This window comes from Protopterus annectens, chromosome 3.part0, assembly GCF_019279795.1.
Source record: "Protopterus annectens isolate FY-2018-M chromosome 3.part0, PAN1.0, whole genome shotgun sequence".
NCBI lineage: Eukaryota > Metazoa > Chordata > Ceratodontiformes > Protopteridae > Protopterus > Protopterus annectens.
The window spans coordinates 1,512,940,042-1,512,960,428 of record NC_056731.1 but is presented as its reverse complement, the minus strand read 5'-3'; the positions used below and the strand labels follow the sequence as shown (position 1 = coordinate 1,512,960,428).

Here is a 20,387-nt window from a genome sequence, read left to right as displayed (position 1 = left end):
GAACATTTGTGAAGGGCAAGCCACTTAGGTCCTTAATTTGGAATTATCTTCTGTTTCTCCTTTCTCCCTTCTCACTTTCCAAAACACATTTCTAAGCTTGTTTCCTGCCTTCCCTGTAACTAGTCCATATACATTTGCTGTAACCAGGATGGTTTGCAAGCTTCTGAGCCTCCAAAGCCTTTCTGTGTTGGAGGGAAGCCTTCTAGCTTATAAGTTGTAGTTTATTGGCCATTTGGGCAGTTTTTCCATCTCTTTCAACTTTCTGGTTTAAAAGCCTGTGTTTGTGCTCGTTTCCCACCTTTCCTGTAACTAGTCTAGTTACAGATCTGCTGTATCCAGGACTGTTTGTAAGCTTCTGAGCCCCCCAAGCCTTTCTGTGTTGGAAGGACTCATTCTAGCTTATCAGTGGGAGTGGTAAGCACTAGGCAGCCTATCTACCACAAGATCCAGGTACAGACTCTTAGTTTTAGCACTTGAATTTGCTATATTCGTGCTCAGCACTTGTTCAGAACTTGTTGTTAGAACTAAATAAGCTACAAATTACTACAGCACTCAACTTTCCTCTTTATCTAGATGAAAACAGTTTTTGTACTTACTTTCCTCACTTGCTTAGAGAAAAACAATTATTTTACTCACTTTCCTCACTTGTCTAGAGGAAACTAGTTTTTTTATTCAGGCATGCCCAAGGGTCAGCTCCCAGTGTTCTGTCCTGTCTATCGGATGAATCTGGGCATCTTGGGGCAATGTAGAAATTGCCTCATGTACACAGACGACCCTCTCCTCCTACCACCCAACACCACAACCTGTGAGAGATGCACTTATCTAGCCAAACTGGAGGTAAAGTTCTCTCCAACCAAGACTGACATGACAGTCAAGAGGAGAAGGTAAACACTTGCACCACACCACACATCAGATAGTCCCACTAGACCTACACCACCAAAATCCACATACAGAAACACAAAAACATTTGCAGAGGCTCTCAATAATAATCTGCTCAAGCAACAGAGAACTCTAAAGCAGAAACACAAGCAACCTCCACCCCCCAACACAACCCAAATGACACACAGCCCACAGACACAATGTGCCAATAAACCACAGCCCATAAGGCAAAACAACATATCCAACACACTAGTCATAGGTGAGTCTATAGTCTGGCACACTGATGTCCCACTCACCAGGCTAAACAATGAGAAGGCTACTGTCAGCTGCCTGTCGAGTGCCAGGATCCGCCACATAGCCCAATCACTCAGATCACTGCACAACAAGTACAAATATGACTCTGTCATTGTCCATGTTGGTGTGAACAACCTGAGACATACCTCCCTGTGCTACATGAAAAGAGACATGGAAGAGCTCTCAGATCTTGTAGCCCAGGCAGGTATGACCCAAGCCCTGAGTAGCATCCTGCCATCACCCAGAATGATACCACAGTACAAGGACAAAATGACTGACTTCAACAATTGATTAAGCTTCTGGTGTCATTCTAAGGGGATCCAGTATCTGTCTGCCTGGGACGACATGGTCAACAGACCACAATGCTTTGTCAGAGATGGCCTGCACCTGTCGCCCCTGGGATTCCGGACACTGGCTAAGGGTCTTGCCACCCCTATAGTGCCTTTTTTAGGCAAGGTTCAAATGACAAATTCAGCACCGTAACAGGAACAGGCAAGCAAAAACTGAGGGTAATGCTACTCAAAGCTAGAAGTCTAAATCTCAAACTGCACTCACTTGAAGCACTCCTTAAAATGGAGAACATCAATATCTGTGCAGTGACTGAGACCTGGTTCAAGGCTCTAGAGAGCACCCCTGCATGATCAAGCTATGACTCATACCACACTTTTCGGCCATCTAACCTGGACTAGAACACCAAAGGCAGAGGTGTGTCCACATTCATTAAGGATATCCACACCTCCAGGCTAGTTGCGCAGCATAATGCATCTGAGGTTATCCAAGTGCAACTAACTCTGGACAAAACTGCAATCCAAATTGTAGGTTGCTACAGATCCCCCGCCATGCCCCAGGATTCCCACTCCTCTTTTCTTGACTTACTGGAAAATATTAGGGTTCAACCAAACACCCTAATAATGGGCGATTTCAACTACCCCACCATTAACTGGGAAAAGTACTCATGTACCAACTTCTTCGCTCAACGCTTTCTGGAATTCATAAATTCCAATGCCGTGGATCAACTTATCCATACCCCCACCAGGGGCAACAATATCCTAGACCTAGTCATTACTAACATGAGTGACCATTATTCCACACCTGAAGTATACTCCTCATTGGTCAGATCCAACCATAAGCTAATCACCCTAGATATCCACGTCCTGCTCCCACCCACCATTAAGGAAACCACGGTAAACAATTTATCCAAAGCCAGCTTCATGCTTCTTAAGACAGAAGTGGTGAAGTTCATGACATCCATGCAGATAGACAATACAGTTACGACTGCTGAATCCTATACAAATGCACTCTATAAGCACTTACACGACTGCATGGATCATGCTATCCCAAACAGAACCAAAACAAAAGAAGGAAGAAACTGTTGCAAAAGAGAGTAAAATTCCATGAGTGGAGGAGCTCCCTGGTCAGCCTCAGTAAGAAGCTGAGATCCCTTATAAGATCATCCAAAGCTAGCTATGAAAACAAAATTGCCACTGATTCTAAGGGCAACCAGAAAGGATTCTAAAGCTATGTCAAGAATCTCAATGGCAACACCCAGATCTGCTGTGAGTTACAGCACAACGGCATGAAAATTACAGAATGAACTGATATTGTCAACATCCTGGCAGATAGGTCCAGTGCTAAGTTTGCCCCCGCACCCCCTAAAGGGCCCATATCTATACAGGGAGAATGCAGAGTCCCTGTAATCACATCTATGCAAGTAAAAACTGCACTCTCTAAAACCAAAAACACATCATCCATGGGACCAGACAACATCCCAGGCTGTGTTTTACATGAACATCAGAACAAACTGGCTCCCCACATAAGCACCATGTTCAATCATAATCTCATCACATCAGGCTTTGTGCCGACTGAATGGCGCACAGCAACAGTTATCCCACTCCACAAAGGGGGAGCCACCACTGATCCTGGGAACTATCGCCCTATTAGCCTGACGAGCCTGGTCTGCAAGGCCATGGAACGTATCATCATGGAACTAATAAACAAAGACATTGGTAACCTCCAAACTCTGGACCCCACCCAGTTCGGGTTTGTGAAAGGCAGATCATGCCTTCTGAACCTGATCGACTACTTTGAGGCAGTCAGCAAAGCCGCAGACGAGGGTAAAGTGGTTCACACAGCCTAACTTGACCTCACTAAGGCTTTCAACACCATCCCCCATTCTGGAATTATAGCTAAACTCACTAAACTGGGTATAAATCCCTACGTCACAAGGTGGGTTGCCAACTGGCTCACTGACAGAACCCAGACTGTAAAAGTTGCAGACTCTAAATCTGACATCAAACCAGTGACAAGTGGAGTACCACAGGGTTCAGTTCTGGGACCACTCCTGTTTGGTATCTACTTCTCTAAAGTACAGGCTAACACAGAAGGCTTCTGGCTAATGAAGTTCACAGATGACTGCAAACTAGGAGCCATAGTAGAGTCCCCAAATGATGTGGACATCCTACAGAAGGGCCTCACTGAGACAGATGCCTGGTGTCAGAGGCATGGCCTCAAGCTCAATGCCAAAAAGTGCATTGTCATCCCCTTTGGTAAAAACTCTGTACCCATGAACTACCACATAAATGGCAGTCTACTTAACGCCGAATGTGTGATAAGAGATATTGGGACCCAGGCGGACAGTCCCTCCTTTGATAATCACATCGCCACAGTAGTCAGGAAATCCTTCTATGTGGCACACATCACAAAAGGGTTCTCATCCAGGAAAAAAGAGGTCATTGTTCCCCTCTACTTGGCACTCATTAGACCCATTATAGAGGACAATGTCTCTTTTGGAATGTACCTCATAAGACCTCTGCAGCTGCTAGAAAGGCCACAGAAGTACCTCACAAAGAGAATTACTGGCCTCAAGCATATGCCCTACACTGAGTCTCAAAAAAACTCCAGCTTTACTCTACAGCATATCGCCTACTCTGAGGAGATCTCTGCCTAACATATAAAGCTATGTTAAACCCAGAGCTGTTGGACATGCTACACGTAAAGAAATCCCAATCCCTCTGAGCTACATGCTCTAAGGACCTAAACCTTGTCACTACAATAAACAGGACATGCTGGAGGGGAGGAATCCTGTCCCAGAGACTTCCTATACTCTGGAACAAGCTACCCATGTCAAGCAAAGTTCCTCATTAGCATTCTTCAAGAAAAATCTTGATGAGCGGTTGGGAAATAGGAAATACACCCCGGGATCACTTCTGTGGCTCTGCTCGACAGGGCACAGGAAATTAACTTTCTTGGGTGGCGTAAGCCAGGAAACCTTGTTGGCTAGGCTTATTAAGGCCCTTGGGCCGATAGCCTAGTACCTACCTAAGAACAAAAGACAAGAGAGAAGCAAGTTTATCCCAGCAATCAGGGGATGTAGAGAGTGAGGTGTCAGACTATAAGCTGCTACAGGAAGCCACCCTTAGAATATTTTTTAATGGAGAATCTACAACATTTTTAGAAGCTAAATAATCTATGGAGGAAATGCAAATATTTGCTCAGCAAAGATTAAGCCAACACGCCGGCCACCGTTTTCATCTTAGAAGAGAAAGTCTGCCTGATCAAGGTTTCCTGACAGTCTTGGTGACTTCTGACATGCCTTTCAGAAGGTCTGATGATAATCAGAGGCTCTAACAGAAGCCAGGTATGTAAGTGGAGCCAGCTGACATGTCACACCCTTAGGGGCTTTCTCCTTGGATAGCACTAAAACAGTTTCCTGTTTCACACTATGGAACAGACGGTCTGAAAATACAACCTATTCTGACACCATACAATGTTGATAATTAGCCTTTGTTTTTATTCCCTGAAGTCTGTAATGAGGTATGCAATCAAAGGGAATGGCCAGAAATGTCTCCTGCTATGAAATATGAACATATCCTTCTCAAGCTATCTCTTGCCTTGATGCATTAAGCAGAAGAAAGGGGGAACCCAACAATTTCCTAAAAAGGCAAACAGTCCAGTCTCTGGGCTGTCCTACTTGGTTCCTAACTCTAAACATTCTACAATAGAGAGCTGGAGAACCATCTTAGTAAGATCCTCCAACAACTTCTCTTTGCCTGAAATGTGAGCCACTGATTTGGTTGCAAGACCACAGGGTCACAGATGCAGCTGCTAGCAGGCTTTAAGGCCGTGAGGGCTAAGAGGACTGCTTTTCACTTCAACTTCTTGATTAACAACCCCTTCTCCAGTAGTACTACACTCTGCAAACTAAAGCAGAACCAAGGTGAGCAAACCAGCCCACTGGTGAAGTATCTGTCAACAGAACCCACAACTGGTTTGGCTGTGGGAAATAGGGGCCTGCTTGTAGAATGTTTGAGATTATCCACCACTCACTAGCCTGATAACAGGTGTCAAACTCTAGATGATCCATATACTTGAGACAGAACTGCAACCAGTGAAAAATACTGCATCACTTTCGACCCAAGGGCATATCAGTGGCACGCAAAATAGTTTATCAGCATGATTTCTACACTGCTGTCCACCCATTTTAGGGGAAATAAATATTTTCTCTCACAAGTGCTTTAATTTTTGCAACACCAACATAACCCATACATGCTGCCACCAATGCTATCAGCATGGGACCTTTATGTAAAGAAGCAGGGATGATCAGCCTTGTGCCTTTAAGACTGTACTTTATCGATAATTAAATGATAAACTTAGCCTTTCAGCATTTGAATCGCCTTCATGGCCTGTGAGCTGAGATGCTTGAAGTTACATCCTCACACACTAGATGGCCACAAGACTTAGGTCTGATATTTATTCCCTGAATAATGTGTGGAGGTGTGGAAATGGCAGAAACGTGTATAGAAATTTGTGTGCGTCATGAGATGGAGGATGCATCCACTGCACCTTTCCGGCCTCCCTGCAGTAAAGCAAAACAAAGCAGAACCTCACTCACCAGAATGGCCAACAAACTAACATGCAGAGTTTGCTACTTTTGAAAAGACACAGACCAGATACGGACCCCCCTATTCCACAACTTCAAAAGAGGAAAAATGCAGCAGTTGTTCATATATTCTTCTGACTTGCTCACTTCTCCATGATGTAAACGTCTGAGGAGCTAATGTCCTTGTATACAAGCCTATTGCCAACTGCTAGATGTGCACAGTAGGGAGGTAACTAAGGATTTATAAAGGGGGGGTTAGGATAATACTTTTCTTATGATAGCCTCTGGCCATAAGGGAAATGGGGGCCAGACCGGGGGGTAAATTTACAATTTTCAGGGCCAGGAGCCTATTTCTTAGTGTGGGTATTAAAAAAAAATACAAAAAAACATATTTGCCCAGTATAAGGTTCAAACCCATGACCCTGTGATTAAGAGTCTCATGCTCTACCAACTGAACTAGCTGGGCTATATAGCTCATGTTCCTCCCAAAGACAGTAAAGCCATTGCTGGTGCAGATCTGAACTAGTAATTTGACAGTCAAATAGTAATTCTGTAAACATTTTCCAGAGAATGAAGGACTTTTTAAACACATGAAGGATGTGGTCAAAATTTGAGATGTGGCCATAATAAAAAAAATAACTGGCTACTGAGGACTTAGGCCCACATAAGCAAAAAAATGTGACATCATGGCATGCACTGGCTAGTAGCATGTATACAAGACCCACAGCAGGGGTCTTCTTAAGAAAATGCTACTTATAACTCGTACAGAAAATAAACCCAGTCACATAACTTATCGGTGCAGCGGTTAGCGTTGTTGCCTCACAGCAAGAGGTTCTCCCATTTAATTCTCGGCTGGAGCACTTTCTGTCTGGAGTCTGCATGTCTTCCCCGCGGTCGAGTGACGTTTAAAGACATGCAGGTAGATTGCGTGCGTGAATGGGTGTGCCTTCTTTGAAGGTTAGCAGTCGGGCTGTCAACTTGGCACTGTAAAAATCCACCGCCAATCATGAGCAGACCGGAGTTCCGCTGTGGCGACATCTAACTGGGAAAAGCCGAAAGACATGACATAACTTATCACTGCAGGACCCCAATACCGCTTCTTTATCTAAAATTATTCCAAAACACATACTGCTTTTGGAAGAAATTATCTCTAAAAAAAGGCAGCAGGCTAAAAATGCAAGATAAAATAATTAACTTCATTTGATCCTTACCTCTTTTTCCCATTAGTGCAAACTGAATTGCATTTCCTCCAACTCCACAAAATGCATCCACTACAATGTCGCATCCTGCACACCTCCTGACGCGCAGAGCAATGTGCTTTGCAATTTTTTCTGGTGTCACAGAAAACCAACCCTCTACATATATGAGAGAGAGAGAGAAAGAAAGACAAAGTCTGTGAATCAATGGTAACATTTCACAATCAACTGTTCTGCTGACAATCATTTAATCCAGTTATCCAGACCATGTACATTTCATAGTCATAAGTACATACAGGTTTGCAGCTCACATGGTTTCATGTTGCCATTCACCAAAACGGAACAACCATGTCTTATACATGTGGAAGGATATAAAAGCCTTAATTTCCTTCCAGAATCTTTATGGGATAAAGCCAATATGAATGTTCCATCAGTTTAGTTATAAACCAGATACTGACAGCAGGTGGGCTGATAAATTGCTGTACTTTTTTCATTTTAATTAAAAATCCACAAAAGAAATTAAATAATACAATTACTCACCATTGTTTTCTTTAAGTCAAACAAGTCACACAATTCTGCTACACCTTTAAACAACCCATTTTACACACACATTCAGGAAGGTGAGATGATATGCTTTAGAAGTGTATAAACAAACCCTGTAGAGTATGAGAAACGTGAACATTAAAAATTACCATGCATCAGTCTGCCTCCTATTGAAAGGGTATACAGCCAAGATAGTCAGATATACAACTGGATGTCAGCATCTGCTGTTCTGCTAACACTTGGACAATACTTCTTAAGGATAAAATACAAATGGCAGTGACCTCCAGACAGATATAGGCAGCTGGTTTATCAACAGCAAGTTATAAAATTACTAAGAATTACATATAAATGATTGTCATGTTTCCTAGATTTTAACTATGATCACAGCACTGCAGAGGAATGTGAGATATTATGGCACTAGCCGTAAATATCAAGTCAAACCACTGGACAGCCGAGTATTCAATTTCTGTGTAAACTAGGCTTACTGCTATAAAAGCACTCCAGTGATGGGAAACTGTATGCCAATGTCTCCACATCCACCATTAAACAAATACTGATTTTCTTAAAAGTATAAATAAGTAATGAACAAGGGCACACAAAACAGGGTACAGCGAAGGGTGTTAATAAAGCTCCATGTGGTAGAAGAAAGTACAGTTTTGTACCTACCATAAATGTAGATGTTCGAGTGCTAATACAGCTGCAGTCATTACAAATGGGTTCTCCTGCCGTCAGGCGGGTCCTCGGTCGGCCGAATTCCAAAGTCTAGGTCCGGCGTCGGTTGTTGTCGCTTTCTTCCCTGACGTCAGTGCGACAGGGGTATATAAGACACAGCCAACGCCATTTTCTTCAGTCTTTCTTGCCCCAGATGTCAGGTGCCCCCAGAAGGAAGGCAATACATAATTTATATATCTACGTATAGTCATGCAATGCAATATAATCAAAATTCAGTAGTTGCAAGCAAATACACCATAGAAGGATAACCCAAACAGGTTGTATGAGGAGGAGTTAGCCACTAGGCCTGTACCAAGAGGGGAAGGAGGGAGGGAAACCTGGACTGCAGCTGTATTAGCACTCGAACATCTACATTTATGGTGGGTACAAAACTGTACTATGTTCATCGTGCATACAGCTGCAGTCATTACAGATGGGTAGAATCCCAAAGCTACGCACAGGGTGGTAGGCACTAGGTGGAATTAGGAGGAGCCAGAATGCCCTGCAACACAGCAGTGGCAAAGCCTGCTCTTGTTTTGGAGTATAAAGGTAGGTGGTAGTGTTTAGTGAAGGTATGCACCGAACTCCAAGTGGCTGCCTCCAAAATATCTTTGGTAGGAACTCCTCTGAGGAAGGCTGCAGAGGTAGCTGTGGCCCTTGTGGAGTGGGATCTGATGCCTGCAGGCACAGATTTACCATGAAAGGAGTAACAAAAGCATGCAGTGGCCTATCCATTTTGAAATTGTCTGTTTGGAAATTGGCTTCCCTTGAGCTCCTACAGCATAGGACACAAAGAGTTGTTCTGATTTCCTGAACGGCTTTGTTCTGTCCAAATAGTAACGCAGCTGTCTATGGATGTCTAAGGAATGTAGCAGCCTTTCCCCTTTGTTTTGAGGATTGGGGTAAAAGGTAGGTAAGTGTATGGCCTGATTTAAAGCTACCCTGGATACTACCTTAAGCATAAATGACGAGATGGTTAATAGGGAAACCCTGTCCTGATGGAAGATGAGAAAGGGCTGCACAGCCATGACGGCTTGTAATTCCGAGACCCTACGAGCTGAGGTAATAGCCAGAAGGAAAGCTGTTTTCCAGGACAAATATTGCAAATTTGTTGAGGCAGCTGGTTCAAAAGGAGGTAATGTTAATTTTTCTAGAATGTAATTAAGATCCCAGGCTGGGATTGGTTGTTTCCTTGGAGGTCTTATATTCTTAGCCCCTCTGAGGAACTGTCTTAAGAGTGGGTGAGAGAATAAGGGTGGATCAGTGTTGTATTCTGAAGAAATGGCTGAGGCATGGATTTTGATGGAGGAGAATGAAAGTCCACTGTTCAGCAGCTCAGTTAGATACTGTAATATCTGAGGCAAATTCAGTTTTCTAGGATCCTGGTCCTTTTTCTCATTCCAAGTGCAAAACCTTTTCCATTTTGCGGAGTAAGCTTTTCTAGTAGATGGCCTTCTGGCTTCCAAAATGACATCCTGTACCTCCTTGGAGAGTAGGGTCTGTTGTGGTGTTAAGGAATTTTCCATGCAGCCAGATTGAGTGTTTTCAGCTGACTGTGAAGAGTTTTGTAGCTGTGCTGAGTCAGGAGAAGAGGCATTAGAGGTAGGGTCCAGGGAGGAGAATGTGTTAGGCTCCTCAGGAGTGGGTACCAGTGTTGTCTTGGCCAGTCTGGAGCAATCAGTATCATCTTTGGTCTGTCTGCTCTTGCTTTCAAAAGCACCTTGGGCAGTAGAGGAAGAGGTGGGAAGGTGTAAACTGTCCGTGCTGCCCAACTGAAAGAAAGGGCGTCCACTTTCCAGGCCTTTGGATGATATGTCCTTGAGCAGAATTTTGTCAATTGGTGATTTTTGTGGGAGGCAAAGATATCTATGTCTGGCCTTCCCCAGGCTTGGATTATCTTTGTAAACACTTGAGGATGCAACTTCCATTCGTGAGGGTCTGTCATATTTCTGCTTAGATTGTCTGCCAGCGTGTTTTCCATACCTAGCACGTACTGTGCTTGAAGCTCGATTTGCCATTCCAGAGCCCTGTTCCAAAGTGACATGGCCAGCCTGCACAGGGGGTATGAATGTGTTCCTCCTTGTTTGTTTATGTACCACATTACTGTGGTGTTGTCTGTTCTTATTAATAGTTGCCCTGGATGCAGGAGGTACTTGAAAGCTGTAATTGCATTTATCACTGCTAGCATTTCCTTTTGATTGATGTGAAGGTGCTTTTCCTTTTGGGACCATTTGCCCTGAATGCACCTGTCTGTCGTGTGCCCCCCAGGCGTAGTCTGAGGCGTCTGATGTGATGACTTGATTTGATTGAGGTTTGCAGAATGGTAGACCTACGTTTGTTTGGCATGCTTGAGCCCACCATAGAAATTTCTTTTGCAAACATGGAATTAGTGGTATTATAGTTTCCAAACTGTGGCTGTGTTGAGACCATAGGTTTTTTAGGTACCATTGAAGTTTCCTCATATGCAACTTTGCACATGGGATTAGAAGTATGCAAGATGCCATGAATCCCAGAGCCTGCAGGATTTTCCTTGCAGTTAGCCTGGTACAATTTGCTAGTATCTTGAAGTACTGAGTTAGTTGCCCCTGTTTTTCTGGCATAAGATAGGCCATCTGGGTGCTTGTGTCCACGTTGGCACCCAGGAAAATTATTTTCTGAGATGGTGTTAGCCTGGATTTCTCTTTGTTGACTGTGTATCCCAGAGAATTCAATAACTGTGTTACATAAGCCAGATGTTCCAGAAGTATGTGTTTGCTGTCCGCTTGGATCAAGCAGTCATCCAAATAAGGGTATATTTGTATCCCTTGAAGTCTGCAGTAGGCAATTACTGATGCCAGGCATTTCGTGAATACTCTGGGCGCAGTAGATAAGCCAAAGGGCAATGCAGAGAATTGATAGTGGATTGAACCTGCAAGAAATCTGAAGTATCTTCTGCAGCTTTGTCTGATTGGGACATGCAGGTATGCCTCCTTGAGGTCCAATGTTACCAGCCAAGACCCCTTGCCCAGCATGGGAAGAAGCTGCTGTAAGGTGAGCATCCTGAATTTTGGTACAAGTAGAAATGTGTTTAGGATGGATAAGTCCAAAATGGGTCTCCAATCGGTTCCCTTCCTTGGTACCAGGAATAGTCTGGAATAAAAACCTTGACCTTGTTCACGAGTAGGCACCTCTTGAATAGCTTTCATGTCCATGAGCTTTGAAATTTGTATTTGAGCCTCTGCCCTTTGATTGTGTGACAGGTTCGGCATGCCTCTCATTTTTGGAAGAGTGTGAAAATGAAATCTGTAGCCTCTGTTTATAATGTCCAGGATCCATTTGTCTATTGTGACAATATGCCAATTTTTTGAAAATAATGCCAGCTTTCCTCCCAAGGGTGCTGCCACTTGAGCCTTGCTTGGCATGGAAAGGGGAAAGTCATTGGGTTTGTTTTCTGTATTGCTGTGCACTGTCTTCGCCACCTCTTGATGCTGGAGATTGCCATTGTCTGCCTCTATATGATCCTTGAGAATGTCCTCCGCCCCTTGCGCGTCTGTATCTACCTCTTTGGGGCTTGTCCGTGGCTGGAAAGGACCAGTTTTTTTGAAGGCCAATTTCTGCTAAAATGTGGTGGTTGTACCCGTAGAAAAGCCTTAACAGTTTGCATAGATTTAGCTTTTTCTTCCATTTTCCTTAGTATTTCCTCAGCATTAATACCAAATAATACATCCTTTTGTAAAGGAGTATCTAGTAATTTAGCTTTGGCATGATCAGGCATGGTTTGTTCCCTAAGCCAGGCATGTCTACGAATGACTGATCCTGTAACTGCAGCTCTACTTGAGGCCTCTAGAGCATCATAACCACATTGTAAGGTGTGCTTACCCACTTGTTCTGCACTATGCATCATATCCTGCAACTCCTTTAGATCTGGTTGTTCAGGTTGTGACATTTTATTCTTTAATTGTGATAACAGAAACTGCTGATATTTAAGCATATGGAACTGACAATTTAAGGCCCTCATGGCTAGAGTGGCCGAGGTATATACCTTTTTTCCCCACCTTTCTAAGGATCTAGACTCTCTTTCGGAAGGTAAAGGATTCTTAGCAGTAGAGGCCTTCATTCCCTTGGGGCCCTGAGAAATGGTTTCTGGGTCAGCATTATGGCTTTTGTAAAGAAATCGGTGTGAGTTAGGAACTCTGTAGTACCTACTATCAGGCTTGACTGGGGCTGGAGGCAGGGAATCCGGATTAAGGCAAGCCTCCGAATAAACATCAAGTATGTCCAAGACAGGAGGTATCGCCAGAGGTCTGTGCTGAGGTAGCAGGAAAAATTCCCTAAGCCTTTTCTTTGAATCTGAAAAATCCTGGCCTTCCCAATGGAAGTGTTCCCTCAAGGTATGCAAGGTTTCCCGAATGAGAAATCCTCTGGGGGGGATACAGAAGGAATGGACTGTTCTGCATCAGAATCTTCAAATGGGGAATATGAATGCTCCTCTTCATCAGAATGTTCTGAAATAATGGAGCCCTGGTCAGAAGAGGGAGATTCTTCCTCCACTCTGGGTCTCTTGTCCGGTGGTTGTTGGGAACCCCTGATAAGAGTAATTTATTTATTTTATTTATTTATTTGCAGTTGGTTTACCAGGATAGTCCATTGGGCCAAAAAGAACCCATTTTCAATGGAGTCCTGGGGAGAAAAGCTCCAAAACAAACATTACAAAAAGATTACATTAGTTTACAATTTCAATCATTTGTAGATTAGAGACAAATCTTTAAACAATGGTAACAAAAGGATTACAGCAGTTTAAAATTTAAATCATTTGTGGGTTACAGAGAAAAACAAAACAAAGGTTAAGCAGTTACAGTGATAAGTTATGGGTTTTATTTTGTAGGAAAATTAAGATACAAGTAGATGAAATAAAGATCCTTGAGTTAAGTTCTGAATAGGAGCAAGCATTGCTGTTGTGTAAATATATAGTTCCATGAGTGGAATTGTAGGGATTGTTAAATGATAAGATGTTGTTACAGTTGGCTAAATTGGTGTTTCGTAATATATGATATGGTTGTTTGTAAGAGGTGAGGAATAGGCTATGAGGGGTGGGTGCAGGAGCATTCCCATGAGGATGTTAAATATGAGTGGAGTGATTTTTTAAAGGCAGGGAGGTTGGTGGTGGTACGGATAGAGGGAGGAAGTGAGTTCCATATGCCAGGGCATAGGATAGGAGGTTTTGTCCTGGAGAGTGAAGGGGTTTGTACAGTTCTATTAGGTTTTGATTATTAGATCTTAGGAGTCTTTGTGGCATGTGCATTTTAAAGGTAGAGTTGAGAGAGGGACAGAGTGAGGGTTGAAAAATTAGTTTGTGAGCAAAAGTGAGCTGAGTATATGAGAGATAGTGAGGAAGCTCTAGCCAATTGAGTTTGTGCAGAGATGTACAGTGATGGGTAGATGATTTGTGGCTGGTGGCAAATTTGGCAATCTTATTATAACAGGAGGACAGTTTACTTTGAGAGATGATTGTAGGTTTGTTAGGAGAGGGCACCATACAGGAGAGAGGGATGAGAAATGTAGTAGCAAGAGTGATCTTTGTAGATGTAGTGAGGAATTTATTGTTACGGTACAGCATGCCGAAGTTTCTGGTGGGTTTTTATGTTTAGTAATAGGTGGCTTTTGAATCTAAGCTGGTCATCAATCTGGACTCCTAGTAGTTTGGTTTCAGATACTAGTTCGAGAGGTGTATTATTTTGGCTAGTGATGGAGAATAGTGTACTATCAAAGGTTGTGGTTTTGAGGGGGTAAATACCATAAGTTTGGTTTTTGATGCATTGAGTGCTAGATGATTGTCCTTCATCCACTGTTCTGTGGTAGAGAAGGCATCTTGAGTTAGATGTAAAAGAGTGGGGATGGATCTGGCTGCACAGATAATTGTAGAATCATCTGCATATTGAATAAGTTTAGCCTGGGGAATTGAATGGAAAAAATCGTTGATGAATATATTGAAAAGGAGAGGGCCCAAGATGGATCCTTGGGGGACACCAGTGGGTGTGTTAAGGAAAGTGGAGATGGCTTTTTTCCACTTGACAGCTTGTTGTCTGTGAGAGAGATAGCTGGTGAACCAATTGAGAGAGGAAGGGGATAGGTTTAAGTTATACAGTTTAGTAAGGAGAAGGTTGTGAGAGATAGTATCAAAGGCCTTAGACAGGTCAAGAAAGAGGGTAGATACAGTGGAGCCAGAATCTCTGTCTTTATTTACAGTTTCCAGGAAGGAAAGGAGGGCAGTCATGGTACTGTGACCTGGTCTGAATCCATGTTGTGTGGAAGTTAGTAAGCTGTTTTCTAAGAGATAGGGAAGGAGTTGAAGATGGATACATTTCTCTAGAAGTTTTGATATAGGAGAGAGGATGGCGATGGGACGAAAGTTAGTAATATTGTTATTATTGCCTCCTTTGTGCAGGGGAATGATGAAAGCCCTTTTCCAGAGTTTGAGTACAAGACCTTCTTGGATACAGCGATTGATTAGGATGCTGATGGGGAAGGCAATGGCTTCGGCAGCTATGTTGAGGAAGGATGATGGAATGTTATCGGGGGCATTGGAGCATGGTTTTAGCTTTTGGAGGAGTTTTCTTATGGTAGAAGTAGGAATGGGTTTTAGGGAGAATGATGGGAGTTGGGAGGCTGGAGATGAAGGGGGTGATGATAGGGAAGTTGCAGTAGTAGGGGGTGAGGTGTTATTAGAGAAGGATGAGGTTAGTTTGGAAATAGAGTCTATGAAAAATGAATTGAATTGGGTAGCCAGATCTATATCTTGTGCATTTGGGTCTGGGCTTGGGTTTTCTGTTGAGCCAGGTTTTAGGAGGGTAGTGATGCCTTTCCAGAATTTTTGTGGATTGGTTTTGTGGTTGTTTTGTAGTAAGGAGAAATAATTCTGTTTATCAATTGTGATAAGCTTTTTAACTCTATTGCGAAGTGTTTTGAATTCATTAAGGGTGGTAGGAGTTTTGTTTCTTTGGTAGCGAGACCATGTTTTGTCTCTGAGTCGCATAGTGGTTTTTGTGTTTTTTGTTAGCCAGGGGGTGATTTTGTTACTTATTCTTTTGGTTTTTATGGGGGCAAAACTATCTAGCAGTTTTAGGAAAGTTGTATTGAAGTGTTCAACAGCATTAAAAAGTGCTGGGCGAACTCCACCCGACGCTTAATAGTGCGTTTATTAAAAGTATCACAAAAGCAACAGCCGGAGACGTCGTGGTCTGGGCCTAAACAAGGAATACAGAGGGAAGGTAAAGGCCTTGATGGAAAAGGAAGAAGGTCTGAAGACACCATGGGTGGAAGTAGACCTGTCCACATTAAGAGGCTCAACACTCACAGTGGCTTCAGTAGCTGTAGTCAGGGTGCGGGCCGAGGAACCTGCGGTCTCGGTTACAGAGGACACCGCCAGAGAAGTGTCGTTGGTAGTCACGGGCTGCGTAGGCACCTCACTGAGAACCGGACCACATGTAGCCGGTTTTGGCATGGTGTTGGTGGAGACCGCGGACCTCGCGTGTCGGTCTTTGTCCTTGCGGTTTTTGGACAAAACTGTAGTCGGAGTCTCCGATGACATTTTATAGTTAAAAGCTTTACCAAAAAAGTGCTGGGCGAACTCCACCCGACGCTTAATAGTGCGTTTATTAAAAGTATCACAAAAGCAACAGCCGGAGACGTCGTGGTCTGGGCCTAAACAAGGAATACAGAGGGAATGGAAATCCTTATGCGGTATTTGCTTCCCACAAGAAATACAATTGTTAACTTTGTCTGACATCGGTCTGAGGCAAGAAAAGTTTCAACGGGTACTAAGCTTTAAAGAAGACTTCGGTTTCCAAATTTACGTAATTTCAGGAGCTGGCCGACCGGCACTTGCGAACTGCTTCTGCTTCGGGCACCGCGCGGCAAAAAAAGACTGAAGAAAATGGCGTCGGCTGTGTCTTATATACCCCTGTCGCACTGACGTCAGGGAAGAAAGCAACAACAACCGACGCCGGACCTAGACTTTGGAATTCGGCCGACCGAGGACCCACCTGACGGCAGGAGAACCCATCTGTAATGACTGCAGCTGTATGCACGATGAACATCATGTGAAACATACTTATCCCCAATAGGTGAGAAGTGTCTGTGGAATTGCTTGGAAAATATCCAAACAAGCAACAGATTAATGAGTTTCTATAATTTCATGAGAGTGACAGACGTGTTATTCAGTTACCTTCTAGAAGCAGCAGAAATGAAATTCATGTCACTCTGAAGACAATATTAAAAAGGAAAGTCACTTCAGAGAAAAGTCAAAAAGTGAAGACATTTTAACAGTCAAATTGTCTTCTGCTAGAATCCATCAAATGACTGTTTTAAAGCAAGGCAGGAATTTAGTAATTATGTGCTAACATTCAAACTTGTGTGAAATTACAGGAACAGAAAGACAAATACTTGTATCAGTTTTCACCAAAATATATATATCCAAAATATATATATTTAAGACTCTTAGAGATTCAGAAAGTTCTTAGTAATAACGTGAAACTGTACACGTCCTAGAATATCAGTACTCTGAGGAGGCATTCATTCATCACTTAAATCAAAAATAGGATTTATTCATTTACTCCCCCCCAAAAAAAACCCCAAAAAACTACATAAAATGTAAATAATCCATATACTGATCCAACTGGACAGCGTAAATCATTAACATTATATGCAGTCCAAGTTCTGTACAGTAATTTTGTGCATGTGTGTTTGCATGTGGTCCAAATATTAGCACAATTTATGAAGGAGAATTGCCCCAATGATACTCTGTACATAAACAACCAGATTTAAAGAACATTGGGCAAAGCAAGCAAAAAGTACACTCATGGTGGCAATGGAAATGTTATGTCTGTCCTTACTAGGCCACTATGACCAACCATCAGAAGGGTATATCTGAGGATGCCAGCAGTGCTGTCTCACTGCTCTGTTACTCAGCTGTGTTCCCAAATAGGATGCCATCTAGAGGAATGTGTACATGTACTTCTTGTGTCTGCGTGGGTTTTCTGTGGGTGTTCCAGTACCATACCACATACTGAAGAGATGCTGCAGGTCACTTTGTAGTCCTCAAGCTTGCCTGCAGGTATGTGTGTTGTACAGGTTTGAAAATCATCATCTTCTACCACATATAGGATGTTTTTAAGAACTCTGCCTACACAACAAGGAATTAAGTGTCTTTTACCTCCCAAGGACTCAGCAACCAAAAAAGAAGAAATAAATTATAGATGTATAAGTTGTAGAGTCTTCCACGAAACACAGGTTTATTAGAAATGAGCTCTGCCTACACAGTAGAATGCCAGATTCTAGGCCCTCCCTATGATACAGTGGAATGACAGACTCTAGGTCTTCCCTATGACACAGTGGAATGACAGACTTTGGGTCCTCCCTATGACACAGTGGAACAATAAAATCCAGGTCATCCCTATGACATAGTGGAATGATAGACTCCAGGTCGTCCCTATGACACAGTGGAGTGACAGACTCCAGGTCCTCCCTATGACACAGTGGAATGATAGACTCCAAGTCCTTCCTATGATACAGTGGAATGATACAACTCCAGGTCCTCCCCCATGATCTCAATTATCCATCATTTGGTACCTAGAGAATGACTGAATGATGTAATGCATTGTCAGGGCAGTCAGCTAGTGCATCTTACACCAAGTGAACTGAACAGATGGAGAGTGGTTTAATGTCACCTCTAGGTAGACAAGCAGACTTCTTCCATGCAACTTTCTGCATAGGTGACCAATCACATAAATAAAGGTGTATGACACACAAAAACAGACAATCACTAAAGAATGATACTTGGGAGGGACACAGTGGACTGCCGGACAGCTGCCCACAATAGCAAGTGATAATTCCTCTATATTTCTTTTAAGGGTATATGCAATACACACTGCCTGTGCAACTCAAAATCACTGGAGAGGAACATGTGCATTATGATTTGTAGTACACATACCACTATATATATATATATATATATATATATATATATATATATATATATATATATATACACATATATATATATATATATATTAATATATCGTGCACTTTAGAAATCATAATCCTATGTTTATGATCATTAGCTATTAACAAATATTACTGTCTCACTGGTTTTGCATGTAAAACAACATGTACTTGTGTAGTAGTATTCCACAAGATGTACTTCGAACCAAAACCATGAAAAGTAAGGTTGGTGTCCGTGAGGATGGCATATAGTTACTGAATAACAACACAGTTGTATCTGGCTGTACTGAGAGGTTGGTGTGCATGGTAAGGAAGGCAGGACTTTGAAATTTCTAAAAGTGCATCTGACTTACTTTCTGATGGATGGAGGAATATGCTGACAGGGTGATGCAGTGGAAAAAAGCATATTTTCTGAGGCAATGCAGAGTAGATTTTTCAGAGTGACTAGGACTTGGGAATGCCTTAACTGGTGTGGACAGACCTGCAATCCCTATAAACTTCACCCTCAGAAATCAGCCTTACTTCACAGTTTTATACAGGCTGTTGGTGTCCACCTTCATTTACATTATGTAATCTGCATCTGAATCCTGAGAAACACAATTACTCTGAATAAGTTTTCACTTCTCTCTCCTGTGCATTTTATTCAAAATCACAAAAACAAGTTACAAAATAATTCATTACCTGATGAGCAATCCCAAGAACACTCGAAGACTGCATTTGCTCAGGAATGATATAAAATTAAAAAAAAAAGCTCTGTACATGCCAATAAAATGTCCATGAAGATTATTTTGCTTTGTGTTAAATGTATTTATTCACATAAAAAATAAAAAGGAAATATGTACACCTGTTGTCCTGTCTTAAAATTACCTACTGATGAACAATCTTACAAATCTGGGTAGGTGCACTGTCGTAACTGACACTGATGGCTTAGCAACTTTTGCTTTTTCAAATCATACAGCTTTTCACCTCCTAATAATGTTGTAATGTTAAGTACTACTCTTCATAATTCTCTATAAATGACTGTAAAATGTATGGTGTCAAAATTGGTAATGTTTGTCCCATTAGAATGAAGAAAATCAATGTTTTTATAAAACTATGACCTATATAATTTTTAAAACTACATAAGACATAACAGCCACATATATTAAATATTTCTGATTATATGCCATCAGTGGATTAATAACAGCTCTTGAAAAATCTTCCAGATGATGCATAGTATGGCATTTTGCACAAATGATTAAGGCTACGAGCTGTTAAACGGACATCTGTAGTCAATCTCAATTTGCCTTCTGTGTGACATTTAACCACAAGGTGCTCCTAAGATGAGGCAGATAAAAAGGGGTCCATGTGAAACAATGCACACCCCAGTTAACAAATACAGATATGAGTACTCCCACATGCAGTCTTGCTCTTAACTTCTAATACTAAGCTGTATGTAAATAAAGGGAGAACTGTCAACTGAAAGAATGCTAAAACTTACACATGCACAGGAGTAACAGATTTTGTGCATCAAGTTATATACGTGTACAGCAAGGGGTGCAAGTATCTTAACATTTACAATGCTCACGGCTAAATTTCATCTCTTACAAGTACTATAAACAGAAACAAAGAAAACATGAAAGGTAAGAACTAAAGGGGGGGGGAAGGTGGATAAAGTTTTTTATAGTAGTGGATATTTGTCAAGCCTTTTATATGGTAACTGGACAACATAATATGCCTGGTTAAGCACACTTTATATTAAGATACACACTTAAGGTTCCATTATATCACTCAAATAGCTCAGGGATTATAGGGTTAGTAGATTGAACATCTCTGCAAACCTATGAGGTATCTAAAAATCTCTGAAGAATAATTTCCATATGAAAAGTCTCCAATTAGGTGACAAATTGCTGAGGCAGCTACATGGA

At 42.2% G+C, this 20,387-nt stretch overlaps 1 protein-coding gene across 1 annotated transcript in view; it reads right to left on the bottom strand.

Moving 5' to 3' along the window:
* The window catches only part of TGS1 (trimethylguanosine synthase 1), a 1,147,018-nt gene that overhangs the window by 428,282 nt on the left and 698,349 nt on the right, over positions 1-20,387 (bottom strand). The window contains exon 10 of the mRNA XM_044065538.1: positions 7,264-7,407. Coding sequence (XP_043921473.1) covers positions 7,264-7,407 — 144 coding nt within the window. The remainder of the gene's footprint in view (positions 1-7,263; positions 7,408-20,387) is intronic.